General features: G+C 47.6%; 6 protein-coding genes across 6 annotated transcripts; 3 read left to right on the plus strand and 3 right to left on the minus strand.

The window, feature by feature from the left end:
* Positions 1-329: 329 nt before the first annotated feature.
* Positions 330-1,982, plus strand: PEX2_095200 (uncharacterized protein; the record flags this gene model as incomplete). Its single annotated transcript, XM_016746790.1, has 1 exon — positions 330-1,982. One exon carries the CDS (start codon positions 330-332, stop codon positions 1,980-1,982), a length of 1,653 nt encoding a protein of 550 aa, XP_016593894.1.
* A 1,179-nt stretch (positions 1,983-3,161) lies between these two features.
* Positions 3,162-5,587, minus strand: PEX2_095210 (putative C6 transcription factor; the record flags this gene model as incomplete). Its single annotated transcript, XM_016746791.1, has 4 exons — positions 3,162-4,452; positions 4,519-4,901; positions 4,958-5,452; positions 5,501-5,587. 4 exons carry the CDS (start codon positions 5,585-5,587, stop codon positions 3,162-3,164), a joined length of 2,256 nt encoding a protein of 751 aa, XP_016593895.1.
* Positions 5,588-5,893: 306 nt separating this feature from the next.
* Positions 5,894-7,462, minus strand: PEX2_095220 (uncharacterized protein; the record flags this gene model as incomplete). Its single annotated transcript, XM_016746792.1, has 1 exon — positions 5,894-7,462. One exon carries the CDS (start codon positions 7,460-7,462, stop codon positions 5,894-5,896), a length of 1,569 nt encoding a protein of 522 aa, XP_016593896.1.
* Positions 7,463-8,938: 1,476 nt separating this feature from the next.
* PEX2_095230 (uncharacterized protein) lies at positions 8,939-10,444 on the plus strand (the record flags this gene model as incomplete). Its single annotated transcript, XM_016746793.1, has 2 exons — positions 8,939-8,990; positions 9,060-10,444. The coding sequence occupies 2 exons, from the start codon at positions 8,939-8,941 to the stop codon at positions 10,442-10,444; spliced, it is 1,437 nt and encodes a 478-aa protein (XP_016593897.1).
* Positions 10,445-11,754: 1,310 nt separating this feature from the next.
* Positions 11,755-12,973, plus strand: PEX2_095240 (uncharacterized protein; the record flags this gene model as incomplete). The annotated part of the gene is made up of 2 exons (XM_016746794.1): positions 11,755-12,472; positions 12,579-12,973. 2 exons carry the CDS (start codon positions 11,755-11,757, stop codon positions 12,971-12,973), a joined length of 1,113 nt encoding a protein of 370 aa, XP_016593898.1.
* A 359-nt stretch (positions 12,974-13,332) lies between these two features.
* On the minus strand, positions 13,333-15,064 carry PEX2_095250 (DUF3405 domain-containing protein; the record flags this gene model as incomplete). Its single annotated transcript, XM_016746795.1, has 4 exons — positions 13,333-13,401; positions 13,457-14,285; positions 14,353-14,960; positions 15,047-15,064. 4 exons carry the CDS (start codon positions 15,062-15,064, stop codon positions 13,333-13,335), a joined length of 1,524 nt encoding a protein of 507 aa, XP_016593899.1.
* Positions 15,065-16,509: the final 1,445 nt, after the last annotated feature.

Below are 16,509 nucleotides of genomic sequence, written 5' to 3' on the forward strand. Positions count from 1 at the left end.
AAGGTTCCAAGTTTAAGTGCTCACAGTGATCACCTGTGCTGTGAAATACTCAGTGAGCAGGAGCCTGATCGCCCTCATAAAGCGGCGGCACCCTGATCGGGAAATTCGCGATGTATATGTACCTTGATGTACACTAGTATTAGTACTGTATAAGATGTACTGTGACACCGGACCTCGAGATCCATGGATAGTCACTGATCCGATTATCTAAAGTTGACCCGCACCTGACACCTGCAGATAGCGGATCCCCCAACCCCGAACTTCACTTATTTATCCTTCTGCTGTTTCCCTCTTATTTACCGCCTATTCTACCTGGGGACTATAGTGTAATGGAAGATGCAGCCGAGTCCCTGTCCCCGACACACCTGACCGACGTTGACCCCATCCCGACCGGAACCGGAATGGCTAGCTCGGAGGTCTCAACCTCGGATGTCTCAAGCTCGGAAGAGCATACAACCCGCGATACAGCAGATCTGCCCCATCTCGTCATCCAGTTGATACAGTGCCAACATTGCTCCCGCCCTTTGCGAAGTCCGCTCCGTTTGCCATGCGGGAATTCGGTCTGTCGGGAATGTTTACCCGCCCCTCGGTCGCGGACGGGTATTACTTACCCCGTGGCTGAGGGGAGGGACCAGGAATTTACATGTTTTTGGAAAGGAAACAAGGCCTGTGTTGGAGATCATTGTGTTGGAGATTGTGGCGCTGACGTGTTGCTTGGGAAGTTGGTCGGACTTTTTGGAGAAATACTGGGGTCAGAGGCAAACAATGTGCCTAGAGATTGGTCCCGGGATCATGGACCTCTACTGCAGTGGAAATTTGATGGACAAAAGCAAAACGGAAGTGTACAGTTGCAGCGGTATGGGTGGCTACAGGGTATTTATAGCATGGCACTCGAAGGCCGGTTCCCATCTGATGCATGCGAGGTTATCTATGGAGATTCGACAAGCCCAGGCGGAAGCACAGAAGTGCAGGATCTCATTCACTTCCAAACACTACGAGACAGTCTACGCACCGAGCTAGATTGCCAGGTTTGCTATGCACTCGTGCTGGACCCGATGACTACACCTTGTGGCCACACCTTCTGCCGAAAATGTGTCGCGCGGGTCTTGGACCATACTGATCTGTGCCCCATTTGTCGCCGAAAGATAGGAATGCCGAATGATCTACAGTCAGAGCCCATAAATCAGACTGTGGCGCGGCTGATCGACTACTTTTTCCCCGACCAGATCTCAGTCAGGCGGGAGACCAGCACCCAGGATGAGACAGGCCCGGATCACGAGAAGAACTTACCGCTTTTTGTGTGCACGCTATCATTTCCAACAATGCCGACTTTCCTTCATGTCTTTGAGCCCAGGTACCGACTTATGATTCGGCGGGTTCTCGCAAATGGAGATGGAAAATTCGGCATGGTCATGTACAACCGGCAAAGCCGGGTACTGCCAGGCCAACTGGATGATATACCGTTCGTACAATACGGAACGCTCTTGATGATTGAACGATATGAGCTGCTTCCGGATGGTCGTAGTCTTGTGGTGGCTACAGGCGTGTCGCGGTTCAAGATCGTCGACTCGGCAATGCTTGATGGCTATTATGTTGCCAAAACAGAGCGCATAGATGATATCTCACTCGCAGAGGAGGAGCGGCTTGAGTCTATGGAGACCTCAACAGACGGTGTAAATGCTCTACCAGAAGAAAATGAATCTAATCCTTCGTTGGACTCAATACCGACTCAGCAGTTACTCCTCTCAGCAAGAGAGTTCATCGCCAATCAGCGCAGATCTGGGGCACCTTGGCTGCATCCGCGTGTCATGCTAGCATATGGTCCCATCCCCACAGATGCAGCCCGCTTCCCATGGTGGTTTGCAAGCATTTTGCCCATTTCCGAAGAAGAGAAATATCCCATACTCGCCGCCACAAGTGTCCGAGAGAGACTGAAAATCTCGGCAAAATGGGCGAGACAGCTCGAGGCCCGAGACTGGTAGGTTGAACATCCCTTCTTACTGTAGATATTCTTCTGACATTTTCGAACAGGTCTACTCGCTCATCACTCTACTCTATCTTATGACTATCCGTCCCTCTCCTCATCTTCTGCATAATCCCTCTATTATTGAGGCCCTTGTCGGGAGCCTTCAACTCGATAACGCCGAGTGTATTCACTTCATTGACACCATTTTCTTTCTCGGTCTCGGTCTCATTTGGTAGTTCCGGGATTTCATTCCCCGATATCGGTTCGCAAATACCCAATGAACGTGATCAAACCCGCAATATTGACCAACAAGAGCAAAAAGATGAAACATTTGTCTCTCAGGGATTTGTGATTGGCGCCTTCCTGGTGATCTTCATCGCTCAAGTTGGGGTTAACTTCCTGCATGCTGTTCGAAGCGGAAGGCGCAGACGACGGTTTCTGGAAATGCAGTTTCCGCAACCCTTGCCCCAGCGGGATAGGGAGCAAGACCGTGGCTTGAACAGAGACCCTAGGCCCAATGCAAATCACACAGAGGAAAGTGCAACAAATGATGCAGAGGGACGCCCCATCCCAGGAAATGCCCCTGGTGTTGGATAGTGGGATCCAACATATCTGATACCTAAAATTTACCCTGAGTCGGTACGACTTCTATCATCTGCTACCCCACAAGCAATATACCCTCTTTTTAACGAAGCTTTACGATATTTCTGTTTTCCTTCTTTGTTCATGATCATCTAATACTTTATCCAAAATGTTGTACATATAAGCCTTCATCGAGGCTCAACATACTGATATCACAACATGCCAGATGTTACGAGTTATTATGGTTCTTACCAGTTACATCCGTGATCCTTTTGAGTCAAATACCACAGATTGGTAACAACATTGGAAAAATCAGGGATTAGGCCGAGCTGCTCGGATCTTTCTTTATATTAACAAAATCCCAACAAACTAGGCAGCGAAATTCCCATCAATTACCGTGTGTTATCACTCGTGTACAACTAATTCGAGGCTCTCGATCTCTTCGGTCCCTTGGGCGCAATTGTTCCCCGGAGTGACTAATACACAGTGGAATTCGTCAATCTCCACCACTTCACCTCTCCCCAAGGCCTCCGTCGAAAACGGCATTGGCATCGTAGGAACTAATAGGAGCTTATGAATGCAATCCGAGTGTGAGAGGTCAGCCAATGTCCCACTAGGAAGAAACGCTCCCGTTTCCCATGACTTCTTCAAGGTTACCCGCTGCCAAGGCGTCAGCACTCGAAGGGGTCGTCGCAGAGTCTAACGTGGGTTCACTCTGTAGAGCTGACGGGGATTCATGGGCCAAGCGTGCTCTTGAGATGTTACTACTTTCGCCTGGATAAAATGCGGGTTCGACACCTATATCCCCGTAAAAGTCTCCGGCCATAGGCTTGTCTTTGCCTGCGTCTTCCGGTAGCTGGAAGTCCAAGAAGTCCCACATATTAGGGCTCAAGCCATTAGATAGAATGGGCATGACATCTAGATCGGGGAAGCCGTCCGCAACAGGCATGGGGTAAGTGAAAGATGTGTCCCCAGGAGTCGATGGTCTTGGAACCACGGAATCAGCAGGAGTGATTGGATCATTCAAAGTCTTCAGGATCTTCACCACTTTGTGGTAAAGGGGACGTTTCTGCTTTGATCCCGCCTGGCGGTTCGCGCTGTCACTCGAATCCACCTCTAACTTCATCATTGCCTCGAGGGCCATAAGACTGCGTGATACCGAGCTTTGGGGCAATTCTCCGGGCATAGCGTCCCCGGAGGATTCCTCAGGTGAAACTTTGGTACGTAATAGCTCAATGGCCTCCCGAATATGGTCTCGCGTCATTAAGCGGCTAAGTTGTGCACTTGAGTGTTCAACCTCGGTTGACGGGGAATCAAACAGTAGCCCCAAGACCAGCACAACGGCCGCGTTGAAGAGTTGTGTTTCGTTGGAGGATAGCGAGCCGCAAATAGTGCAGCGGGCTTGGATCTGGGCTTGCGTGGTGATAATGTTATGAGCCAGCTGCTGGCAAGATGCGCGCCCCATGGGAGATGAGAGGGTAGCGCGATGCAAGCGGAGAAGCAGGCTCCACAGCTGTTGATGTAACATAAATCGTTGAACTGGGATGGCAGACATGGGACCCATGGCGGTGAGTCCGATGGTGCTTCCCAATCTAAAGTAAGACGGTAAACTTGCCACATATTTTTTGTACTTTTGATTGATGTGCTGGCGCCGCTGGGAAGCTTCGTCTGCGGTGTGCCCGAGATCAATCAACTCCCGCACAATGCTGGACATTTCCAACGCGTATACCGTATATGAAAGCATAGTAAACTCAGACCGAGGACGCTCGGGAATCTTGCCATGTGCCCTAAGCAGATCGTCGTCATTAAGGTGCAACGGCATCCGGGTATTAAATTGTGAAGGGCGGATAGTATAGTAGCCAAGTGCTTGTCCGCGCGACCAGTCTCTCATGACAAGAGTCCACCTAGCGGTCCCGGATAATTAGCGCTTAGCCCCGAGTGAACAAAATCCCGGTATTCGGGGTGCCTACCAAATTCGAATGGCAACCTCGGTGCGAATGTGAGGTGGCTCAGCAGTGGACGAGTCATGATCTAAGAAAGGTGAGGCATCCAAAGCGGCATTGCCCAAGCGATGCAATCCAAGTTTGCGCGCACCCGAAATGGCGGTAACCAAGACGGCATCAAGCTCCAATGAGGTCACTTTTGTATCCAACAGGAGCATGATGGCTGCTTGTAAGCTGATGATAGAGCCACAAAAGAGGGAAACCCCTCCCTGGAGACAACGCACGCCGAGGGATCGCCATGTCGATGTAGGCTCATCGGAAGCACGCAGTTGCTCCACGTGGAAACTCAACGGGGTGAGCTGGACGCCCACATGTGATAGGGTTGGATGAAAGGCGAGTCCGAGCACGAGCTGCGTGGAAATTGTCAGCCGATGCTAGACCAAGCGGGTTTAAAGGAGAGCGGTACCGCGAGAAGCAAAACAGCCAGAGAGTCCATGGATAGCGTACTAGCGATGGCCACGTCAGGGGAATCCATACTCAGGCAGTGGTGCAATTGATCGGCTTGCTTCATGAAGCTTGGGGTGTGCACCACATTTCCCAGAGACCCCTGACAGCGCGTGACAAAGACTTCATAGAGGAGTTGAATTACATCCCATTCTGGCAGGGCGTGAACCACATCTCGGATTAAGGCAAGCTTTTGGACGTTCCTCTGCGGATCCTGGGTCACCCAGTATTGATTGGGGATGTCAGGGGCCACGCCTGCTGATTCTGTGGGGAGAGGAATGACATCCACAAAGTGCTCTAAGATCTGTGCCGTTTCTTCGATCTCTGGCTCTTTTCCTTCCTTCGCTGTCACCTGGCTGCGGTTTTGTTCGGTATGTTTGGTTTTTATCCGCTTAGCTCTCGGTTGACGCTCATCTTTTGTACATAGGTAGGCGCAGTCGCGCTTCACGCATTCCAACTAGAAACAATTAGTTCGCATTCCTACAAGACTCTATGAACCACCCACACAAGGCTCTTTGCGATCGCATTTTAATTTAGACGTGCGACATCGCGAACAGGAGAGGGTGAGCTTCTTGGGGCGGGCAAGATCCATGTTTGAGTGGGATGTAAGAAGGTAAGTTGGATATTTCCCCATCGACATACTAAATCCGTTCGGCTCGGCCCCCAACGTCAGGAATCGATCTCCCGGTGATCGTCGTGGTAAGCGGAGGTTTATTATTACTTTTTTTATACTAAAGAACTATTACAAGATGAAATGTTTATATTTATTTGAGTAAAAAAACAATCCAATTACCAAAATATTATCACTTTAAAAAAAACATTGTTCTGTTAAGCAGGTTAATACTGGCTAACAAGAGTGGACAAGACAAAAATCATAATTAGTATATCACAGACTGCTTCAAAGATCCGCTCTCTCGGTAATAGCCTCGGGGCCGGACTGATCCTCTGCTTTAGACTCAAATCTGGGGTCGCGAACAAAGAAAATCACAATGAAGAAGCCCACTGCTGCGAATCCAATTCCCAACCAGAACGCACCCCGGTATCCGCGGATCAGGTTCTGTCCTCCCTCATTTACGTGAGACTCAACCGTGGCGGCGATACCGAGACCAATGGAGATGGAGTACAGCACAACCGTCGAGATAAAGGATCCCGCAACACCTTGCTCCTCGGGGAGAACAGCATTGGAAATGAGGATTCCGGACGAGGCAAAGGACAAGTCAGGGCCACCCACGACAAGCAAACAAGCGGGGAAGATAAAGGCCCAGTAGACATTCGAGTAGTTGACGAAACTCATGAGCAGGTTGCCGATGAAGAAGGAGAACATAGATACGCCAAAGATGTACTGAGCAGGCGTCTTAGCGATGAAGAGCCCAACGGCCATCGTAGCAAACATGCCACCAATGACCAGGGGAACCATTTGAGCGACCGCAGCAAGTGGCTGGGTCTTATGGATAGTGAGAATGTAGATAGTAGTATAGTAGAGGAAGATTCCGAAGGACATCCAGCCAAATGCCATAGCGGCGACCACGGGCGCAAAGCCAGGGCGGGCCCAGAGGGAATTGGGTAGGACAGGGGCAGAGACACGGGATTGAGAGAATACAAAGCCGACAAGTAGGAAGACGCTGACAATGAGGAGGGCGTAAATGTAGGGCTCTTGCCAGCCGACGACTGAAGCCTGGCTCCAAGCAAATGAGAACAGAATCAGAGCTGATACGCCGAGTAAGCTACCAATGTAGTCAAACTGACGGAGACTCAGTCCCGGAATCGGGGAGCCGATTCGATGAGGAACAATAACGAAGGTCGCTAAACTGAGAACGAGGCACCCGATGGCCCAGAACCAGAATCCCCACCGCCAGGTGACTTTCTGGCCAAAGGCGGCTCCAATTAAACCACCGAAGATATAGCCCGATGGAGCACAAAAGCCTAAGAAGGCGAAGGCGATGTTCTTTTTGACTGAGAGAGGTGGGAATGCACGCGCCAGCAGCGCGAAGGAGTTGGGGGCTAGTGCGCCATTGCCGATTCCCATCATGCCGCGGGCGATGTCAAAAAGGACGACATCGTGGGAGAAGCCGCAGACTAGTGACCAGATAGCCATCCAGATCCAGCCAAAGAGGAAGACGTATTTGTGGCCAAAGTGATCACCCAAGCGGCCGGTAACTAGGACGAAGACCCCACCGCAGAGGGAATAGGAGGCTTGAAACCATGACATCTGGCCATTATTGTTTGTGCCAAGAGATGTACCGATCTGTTCTATTGAGTAGGCGACATTGCCTAGACCGCCGACGGAGAATAGTTGCGACAGGCCAATGACGAGAATGAAGACAGCTTCTTGGAAGGTGGAAGAGAATGTGGTCGGCTCAGTCTCAGGTTCAGCCTTCTCAGCAGCCCCTAGGCTCGAGATTATTTCCTCTTTGCCATGAGGTTTGTTTATCAAGATGGGAGTGGTGGATCCGTCAGTAGATGACATGTTTTAGGAGGTATAGATTGATGGGAGGTTGATGGAGGAGATGAAAATGGAGGAATTGATTCAATTTTATAATCCATCTGGATTGAATGCATTTTGTATTGCTTTCCTTTTTTACCACCTTGAATGCTGGAGCCATGGAGATATGGAGATGGAAATTGGCGTTGAAAGTCCGCGGAGTTTCAGAAAAGTCCGATGTCGCCAAGACCACTCCGATTCATGAAGTATCGGCATATTGGAAGCTGAGTGAACCTGAGTGAACCTGAAAATAGCGGAATTAGATCTAGATAAATACATATTCTGTACATGAAGTACAAAGTGTTCGAGTCTATCGGAGTATTAGCGTTTTGTTGGGAAATTAGCATGTAAAGCAGAAATTGCTAACTACGGAGTAGGTAAAGATGTAATATTAAGGTATCCAGTCTATCTAAGCATGAATACCCAGGCATTCCATTTTCCATTTTAACAAAGCTTAAGAAGTAGATTAACTATCCAGATGGTCTAGGCCTATTTTTGCTTCTGCTTGGTTAAGCAATTTCGCAGCAAATTGTAGCATATAGATAGTCGGGGAGTTAGAGAGTTTATTAGTAACCATGTTGTGCTTTTTTATTATGGTGAAATCATAATAAATGGCACTCTTATTGAAAATGAACTAACAGGTCCCACTCTCTTTAGTCTGAACCTTGGAAGTATAGTGCGCTGCACCTCACCGAATTGTGTATTGATCTACAAAGACGTTGCTTATATTGTATGGACTAATTTGGTATCCCGAAGGTACCGCAATTTTATTCCATTCTAGAGATTTTGTTCTCATTTCTCGATGGTAGTGCTTCCGTGATCCATACTACTGACAAAATACGATATAGAAGTCGCCAAGACTCGGGGAGTCAGAGGCTTATTAGACTCATTAGACATATTAAATGGTTGGAGAGGTTATATTGGAATACTGAAGAGATGGCTCCGATGAACAACGTAAATTTAGCATATGGCTTTAAGTTTAGGCACGAGTGGCTGGGTTGGGCTGCTAGAGGCCCCATGGGGAGTGTAATTGGTTTAATCAAAGAACAGACCCCTTTCTGCGGGCAATCACCAAATGAAAAGGAGGCTTGCGGCTGAAATTTCGACGCTAGAGAATCGACCTTGACCTATTTGGTGATTTTAGTTCCACCCGGAAAGCTGATTGGGTTGCATCGCCCCTCGGAGAGGTTGGTGAGGCTTGCACTTTACCTTTTAAGTCCAAGCGCTGCATTTATATACGAGCTGCGGGCTAAATATGGGCTAAATATGAACAGGTACTCCGTTCTCCGTACATTCTGGCCTGGTAAGGCTGTGCGCTTGGCATCCAATTTGACTTTGACTGTGGGCTTGAAATGAATCCTTTATTTACTTGGTAACTCTCCGTAGATTTATGAGTCCAAAGCCAAAATAGCCATCTGCCTCTCCGTCATGCCGCAACTGAGGAATTTGCGGACAGGGTCAATGGACTATGACTATGGTCAACTTTCATACAATGACACTGATTATGGCGAACGTATGTCCTCCTACCTCGTACTTCAATATTTACTACCCTCAAAATACGCAGCCACTAATGCTTGTTCAGGTGACGTCGCCAATTGCAAATTCCCTTCCATACCTAAGAAGATGGACGAAACGTGGAAGCGAAATGCCATCTGGGGAATCATCGGAGCTGCCTTCTTGTTAATGGTCTGCCTCGTGGGAGTTGCCATAGCTTTCACCGTCGTGTTCGCTGTCAAATCCCCCAATTTTGGCGGCTACAGCTCCGACAGCCCAGGATACGCGCTCTACAAAAACACTCGATTCGAGAAATGTTACAGTACACCAGCATCTACGACAAACTGTACCGCTATACGGGCCGCTTTGGATCACACAAGCATTACTGGCTTCGGGGACAATAAAGTCGGGTACCTCGGCAGTGACAAGGTATTCGACAAGGACAGCAACCCTTTCTCGGACTGGTGCGAAGCCATGAGCTGCTTTAATGACTATAAGGTCATTCCATCTACTCCACGCGATTCGGCTATTTGGCCGACTCTCCTCACTAGCTGGACCACATCTGCTGGATTTCTAATAGGATCGCTGCTTCAGCTTTTACTGCAGCAGAAAGCGTTATACAGGCCGAAAGATAAGCCCTGCAAACGGCTCGGTGATATACACTGGTATAGTTGGATACTTATTGCCTTCGATCTATATTCGTTCGTCTGGTGGTGGGTGGACTTTGGGAAACTAGCTGCCGCACCAGCGAGCGCCGCTACACCCTTCATAGTTGGTTGGGTAATCCCCTGGAAATATGCCGGTCTGCTCAGATACCATCCATATTCATGCGCCTTTCGAAAGAATCTTCGTGCAAAGAATGTTACACGGTGGATCTTCTACATCCTAGCAGCGGCACAGTGGATTGCTTCCTTGTACGTCATCCATGTCAATCTTCCCTCCGGTATGGCTACTCGCTGGGGCCTACGTGCGCCGAATCCAAGCTACGATTGTGTGCAGTCTCAAATTGACGCTGCGCCCGGAGCTTCGACTTGCTCAGCGACACAGATTTGCTCTCGCAATTGGCTGTTCGTTGATCCTGGCTTTGAGCCCGCCTATCAGCATTCAAACTCAATGATCGCTATCTGGACAATTTTCATCGCATTGACAATAGCAGCCCTTTCCCCTCTCTTCTTCATGGCCTGTGCTTGTTTTGAAAGAGGGAATAGTCCGGGCTCATCGCCTCGTAGCATGCTACGATGGGCGGATCCAGGGCCAGTTATCATCCTTTCCATTCTCTCCATTTTCGAGATTATTACTGGGTGCATACTTGTTGACGATATAGTCAAGAGACTGAGTGTTACTCCTGAAGCGGCAGTCACCTTCGACTGGGAATGCCAGGCTATTCATGTTGCTCTGAGTCCCTGGAGGTATTACATTGATGTTGACTATGAACGGGGGTGGCGAATTGCTAAGCTGTGGTTCAATTCGTGAGGTGGTTAGGTTTGTTGTTTCATATTTTGTCAAGATTCTTCTATAATGGAATCTTTACTGTTATCAATTTCGTTTTGGGCGACCTAGTACTTTGACTTCTAAGCGAGCGGCTAATCTCTATGAGCTGAATAATATTATGTATAGATAGAATGACAGGGACAGATTTTATAGCAGAATTGTTCACCAGTTACTAGTGTTCGGTTTCTAGTTCTCGATCGCGTAGCCAGGCAGTAAATTAAGACTGAATGCATTTTGGTATAAGTTGTTGTAAAAAGAAAATATCTGTGTGCAAGTGGCGGAACTGATTTCCATCCATCGTATGCCAAATAGGTGCAACTGACAGGTAAATAATATTAATTCTATTAGGCGCTTTTTTTCTCATGGAGAGCCTAAAACGATAACTCGTTTTAAGAATAATCCCCAGAGTCACGAAGAGGTTCCTCTCCTATCGGTGGAGGTAGCATTGACCCACTTGATTATTATGCCAGGTAGAAGCAACCTGCCTTTTATTTTGTTGTCACCCCCGGGGTTGATCTATTGCTAGTGAGTATCGTGGTCCCTTTGGTGAGAGTACAGGCAGACTAACTTTTAAAAAGGTTGTTACTGTGGGGGTGATTCTACCATATTGAGCTCGATCAACAGTTCCAAATCGTTTTATAGACATGTGCGCTTGGTCCAATATGAGACATAAAATACCGTTCGGCCACTGACAGTAGCTCATGCGTAAGGATTGTGTGCTCCCTGGTTGGTCTCGCAGGGTCCAATGTTACGTTTCCTCTAGCTGATCTTCTTCCGGGGTTGATCGGTACATCTCGGTACCGGAGCACTATGGAATCTCGTCTAGTGCTATGGGGCATCATGCGGCCCCTTTTCTAATTTCTCCGAGGAAAGGCTTCGCTATTATGAGTTCTAAGAAAGCTTGACATTAGGTAGCTTTTTTATGTATGTCTAGGTGCTGGTCACCATACATATACCTAGGGTACTATGTAGGTAAATCGTATCAAGCAACTCTAAGTTGGACTGAACTGAATTTTACGTTGAACCCTTGAGGCTCAAACCGCCACCCGACGGTCCCCCGACGGGTGAGCCATGTATTGGGACTTGATAGTGGAGCCTATCATTTGGGCTTTCTAATAACCGTTCTCGGGGTTCAAAGGTACCACACTAGGTATCCTTGCCTCTGTATGTACGTACTGACGGAGCCTTGGGGCCATCAGGGCTCCTTATGGGAAGCTCCCAATGTTGGAAAACATCTTCTGTCGTCCTGTCTGGAACCTGAATCTTGATTATTCTTATTTTGGCCTTTCACAATGCTTTTGAACCGGCGAGCTCCCGCTTTGACGCTTTCGGCAATAAACTCGGTCCACGGGCTTCGGACTATTCTTCTCTTTCTGCTCTTCTATATTTTACTCATTATGGCCGCGCTCAGACAGTCCTCCCGTGACCCAGGCTCAATATTTTTTGATCCAACAAAGGCCTATGATCCCATCTATTCAACTATCAGGCTTGAGCAGGCGGCTTCTTTCATCGATAGAGCAAACAATGCTACAGGGCCTCAGAAATCAAGAGTTTCAGGGCAACCTAAACTTTGCTTGGGAATTGCTATCATTGCTCGAAAGGGAGCCAGTTATTTCCAAGCCACTGTAGGCACATTCCTGGAGGGTCTGAGCGAGGAAGAAAGAGCAATTATCCACTTGATTCTATTCATCGCACACACAGATCCATTGCAGCATCCTGCGTATGAAGAGCCGTGGTTAGATAAGCTAGCAGACCAGGTCTTGTTATACAATGCCTCCGAGGTCGACATTAACTATCTACGGTCCCTAGAAACAGAGAAAGCCAAAATAGTAGGGCGTGAGAAGGTTCTCTTTGACTACATATATCTGTTGAAGGCATGTGCATCCGTTGACACGCCATATGTTATCATGCTCGAAGACGATCTTGTCGCTTTAGATGGATGGTATCATCGCACTCAAGCTGCTTTGGCCTCCGCTGAAGAACAGACCCAAGAATTGGGAGCGGCGAATTGTGAGTTTTACAGTCATTACAGACGTGGGAGATTCTTAACATTGAATCCTAAACCATCCTCAACCCACAAAGTTCCGTTTATTCACTGATAACTCTCCTTGCCCAGGGCTATACCTGCGACTTTTTTATACCGAAGAATTTTTCGGCTGGAACGCCCAAGAGTGGCTTACCTACCTTCTTCTTTCTATTCTTGTCACCTGCTTAGTCGCCTGCGTTCTCCTGCTCTTCCGAAAACTCAACTCCCGTGCCCAGCTGAATATGACAATTATTCTTTTGTGTGCTATCTCCACACCCTTGTTGATTGGACTCTTCTTTGCCATGGGCCGAGTGACAATGCTCCCTCACTCAAACGGCGTACATCAAATGCCCAAATTTGGATGTTGTTCACAGGCCTTGGTCTTTCCCAGGTCACGGATACCGGAACTTGTGGCGCTATACACATCCAAGCGCATCGGGTACGTCGACATGCTCACTGAGGAATATGCAAATGCGAGAAATTAAATTCGCTGGGCAGTGACGCCAAGCATTGTATAGCATGTTGGGCGGAAGAGCTCTAAAGGTGCTGATGTTTCATCACGCGTCAATATCAACTCTAAGACTGAGTTAACAGATGTAGAGAAGCTTTGGAATTTTGGGTTTGAGATGAACGATGCAGAAGCTTTGCGCGCGGAACATGACGCCGTGAAAAAGCGAGGGGTTTTTTAATGCTCAGTTCTCTTGTTGTCGTGTATCAAATTTCAGATAAGCGCCGTGTTTCGTCTGTAATTTTATATGTATAGTTTGAATAAACGGAATGTGTTGTACAAATTTCTGGAATCCCACGCCACCATGATAAATCGTTACCATGTCATGAGAGCCAACTATTTTTTGGTATTCTTCACTGGGTGTAAGAACATAGGAGGCAGACAAAGGTGACCACTATACCCATTCTTTTCGTGTGTCAGCAAATATCAACGAAGTTAATGGACCAGCGAAGCCACTCACCTTCTCTGCACCGTCGTAACCTAACCAGGCTCGATAAATCTTTTCAGGAAATTCTGACCCGAACATGTAAGACATTTTCATGACAATATCATTGTGTTGGTTCCAGTTCCAGATACTATTCCGCCCAGCGCTAATTTTACCAGGCTTGCCTGCATTCGCGCGGAGATTGAGCTCAACAGGATTTGTTTCATGCGCATGGTAAATGGGCTGGGGAACTTGAACTGCTTTTAGCCCATAAAAAAGAGCCCAGGAGGTGGGAGACATTTCAGATGCTAGTCCAAGGCCTTTCTCAGTCTTGTCCTTATGCATAAGCCGGAACAATCGGGCTGAGACACGGGACATCGCGACAACAGATGCCCGGCGCGGAGTACGTCCCTTCTGGCGAAAATTAAACACTCGGTCTGCAAAAGGCCATTCGGTGTGCTGAGGGTCAAATTGAGGTAGCCAGGTAATCACGTCAGCTTCCTCGCCCACGCCCCAGCTCCAAGAATCATCTTCCAGGTCTGCGCGCGGTGGCTCTGGTGCTTCATTCCCAACCTCGATACCTTTTGCTGGCTGTGGTCCCCAGATACTATGAACTCCTGCCATGCTCTGGTCTACCTGATCAGTGAAATTATCCCATTTGCCATGGACAGCGGGGATGTAGAAGTAAGAGTTACGTTCCCACAGATTCTTGCGAGGCTGTTGTCTTGAAAACTCTGTTGCCTGTTGGAGAAAGTTATAGAAGTGTCCTGTATAACGTGAATCCATCTCAAACTGCCAGAAAAAGTCGTATTGTGGATTCAATCGCGAGAAAATCTGCATTGGCTGGAAGTATTGAAGTATAGCTCTGGAAAAGGATTAACGCCTAGGAATTTGACACCCGCAGGGCGAATATGAATAGAAAGTAATCTTACTCGTGAACATCAATCTTCGGGTACCAGTCTTTTAGTATCTCCGAGTTGAAGAACACTGCCAGATCCTGGAGCTCCCGCGGAAGAGACTTTTTTAGATTGTCCAAGCCCGCCTTGTCCGTGGGATGAGGAAGTTCGATATTTTTCGCATCAACCAAGAGGATCACCTCGTATTCCCCGCCGGATAAGAGCGCCAGCTCCATTATAATCGATCGGATATAATAAAGATCATCTTCCGTGTATTCCATGTCGAGCCATGTGCGCAAAACTACCGCCGTCCGTGTTTTGAAGATGGCAGAGGTACGATTTCGATCTGTCTCTGTCTTCTCTCTCCAATGATGGTCCTCTGTTCCTTTATCTTGCTCCTTGTGCAAAGTCGATGTCTTTTGGCGAATATTCGAAGGTTGATACCGGTCTGCATTGCGCTGCAAGCAGTCTTGTTGCAAAGTGGCCCAATTCACATTTTGCCACTGCCCTTTGTTGCCTTCCTCTGTGTAGCCGTACGCCGCATATCGAGAATTTCGGTCGACGCAGATACTCCGATCGAGATTCCATGCCTCGTACGATCCAAATAGTGGCGCTGGAAAATCTAGAATACTATCAGTGCTGAACTAACATACGCCAGCATAGGCTTGTCTCAATTTCAAACCTAAATGATTCCAACGAAATCCTTTCATCGCTGTTTCTGCATTCCTACGATCCAGAACTGAACCATTTGCGCCAACACATTGCTGATAGGTTCCTCTCCACATGCTTTTCCATTCAACGCTGTTATATTCGGGATATGGATCGTAAGTTATGGATGTTGACTCGTGGGGAGTTTCCAAAACAAGCTGGCCAAGACCATTCCCATCACCAGCGGCGCCTGAGCCTAGAAAAAAGGCATTTTTTCTACTGCAAGGAGACGAGCGTGTCAGCGACCGGACGGAAACTTGCTGTATCATGTGATGATTGAATGTCTCAAGAAATATTAGCCCAGGTGCCAAAAGAAAATACCTTGAAGCATGGACTACTATAGCTTGCTCTGTTGACCGAGGTACGAGCATGAAAATTGTAAATGCAAGGACGAGAGCGATCGTAACCAGGCTGCGCTTTAGAGAAGTCCGGAATAAATGACGGCATCTCGGCACGAGGTAATCATTGTAGTTCATTTTTGAGATGGGACGTGGTTCATATAAAGTGGTTTAGGAAGTGTTCGTCCTCATGATCGTTGGTAATGGTGCATTAATGATGCAGTAGAGCGATGAAAAGGAAAATTAGAGCAGTCTAGCAATTCCTACCATGGGGTCTAGCGCAAAGGATTCTGGCACTAGAATAGCATCCTAGGCCGGGGGCCAAAATATGGGCCACAGGGTCAGTACTCCGTAGATTTTCATGTGTCTCCTCGAAGCCCCGTCGGAGTACGGAGTAGGTAATTAGCATTCCAAGATGGGTACTATTTTTTGAGAATCAAACTTCTAGCATAAGTTTAGCTTAACATAGGCTACTCCGTGAACGAGAAAGCCCGATCCTTTTGCTGATCCTTTTGCCAATTGTGCGCCTTGTCTTGGATTAAACAAAGAAAATAAAACAAAAGACCACACGCTAGTATATACTAGTATCCACTAGCATACACTATCCTCTAGTGATACCACCTTAATATACATTGATCCTCGCCCCTTTATGTAATGCACAAATGATAACGTATTTCACTACCGAGCCGGCCACACCACCGAGCCGGCCACCCCCAAACACATAGTAAATGTGATAAATTACAACTTGATATCTCAACAACCACGTTTTTATTTGATTACACTACCTATCGATGACTATTGATAAGAATTCTAAATACTATATAACAATCTTAAGAATATCGAAGAGGTGGATCATTACGGTATTGAAAATTACAGTGCTAAAAGCCAGAAATATACATATTACAATCACAAATTCATGTATATTTCCCAAACTCGCTAGAGAAGCTAGAAATTGCCTAAAAAGCATTAGTCTACAGGGAAATCTTTATATAAACGGCCATTGTTGAGATATCACGTTGTAATTTATCGCATTTACTATGTGTTTGGGGGTGGCCGGCTCGGTGGTGTGGCCGGCTCGGTAGTGAAATACGTTACCTAACAAGTCGAAGAGAGGTGGTTATGATAGAGAGACTACCCGAGACTAAGC

This window comes from Penicillium expansum (assembly GCF_000769745.1).
Source record: "Penicillium expansum strain MD-8 chromosome Unknown contig334, whole genome shotgun sequence".
Lineage (NCBI taxonomy): Eukaryota > Fungi > Ascomycota > Eurotiomycetes > Eurotiales > Aspergillaceae > Penicillium > Penicillium expansum.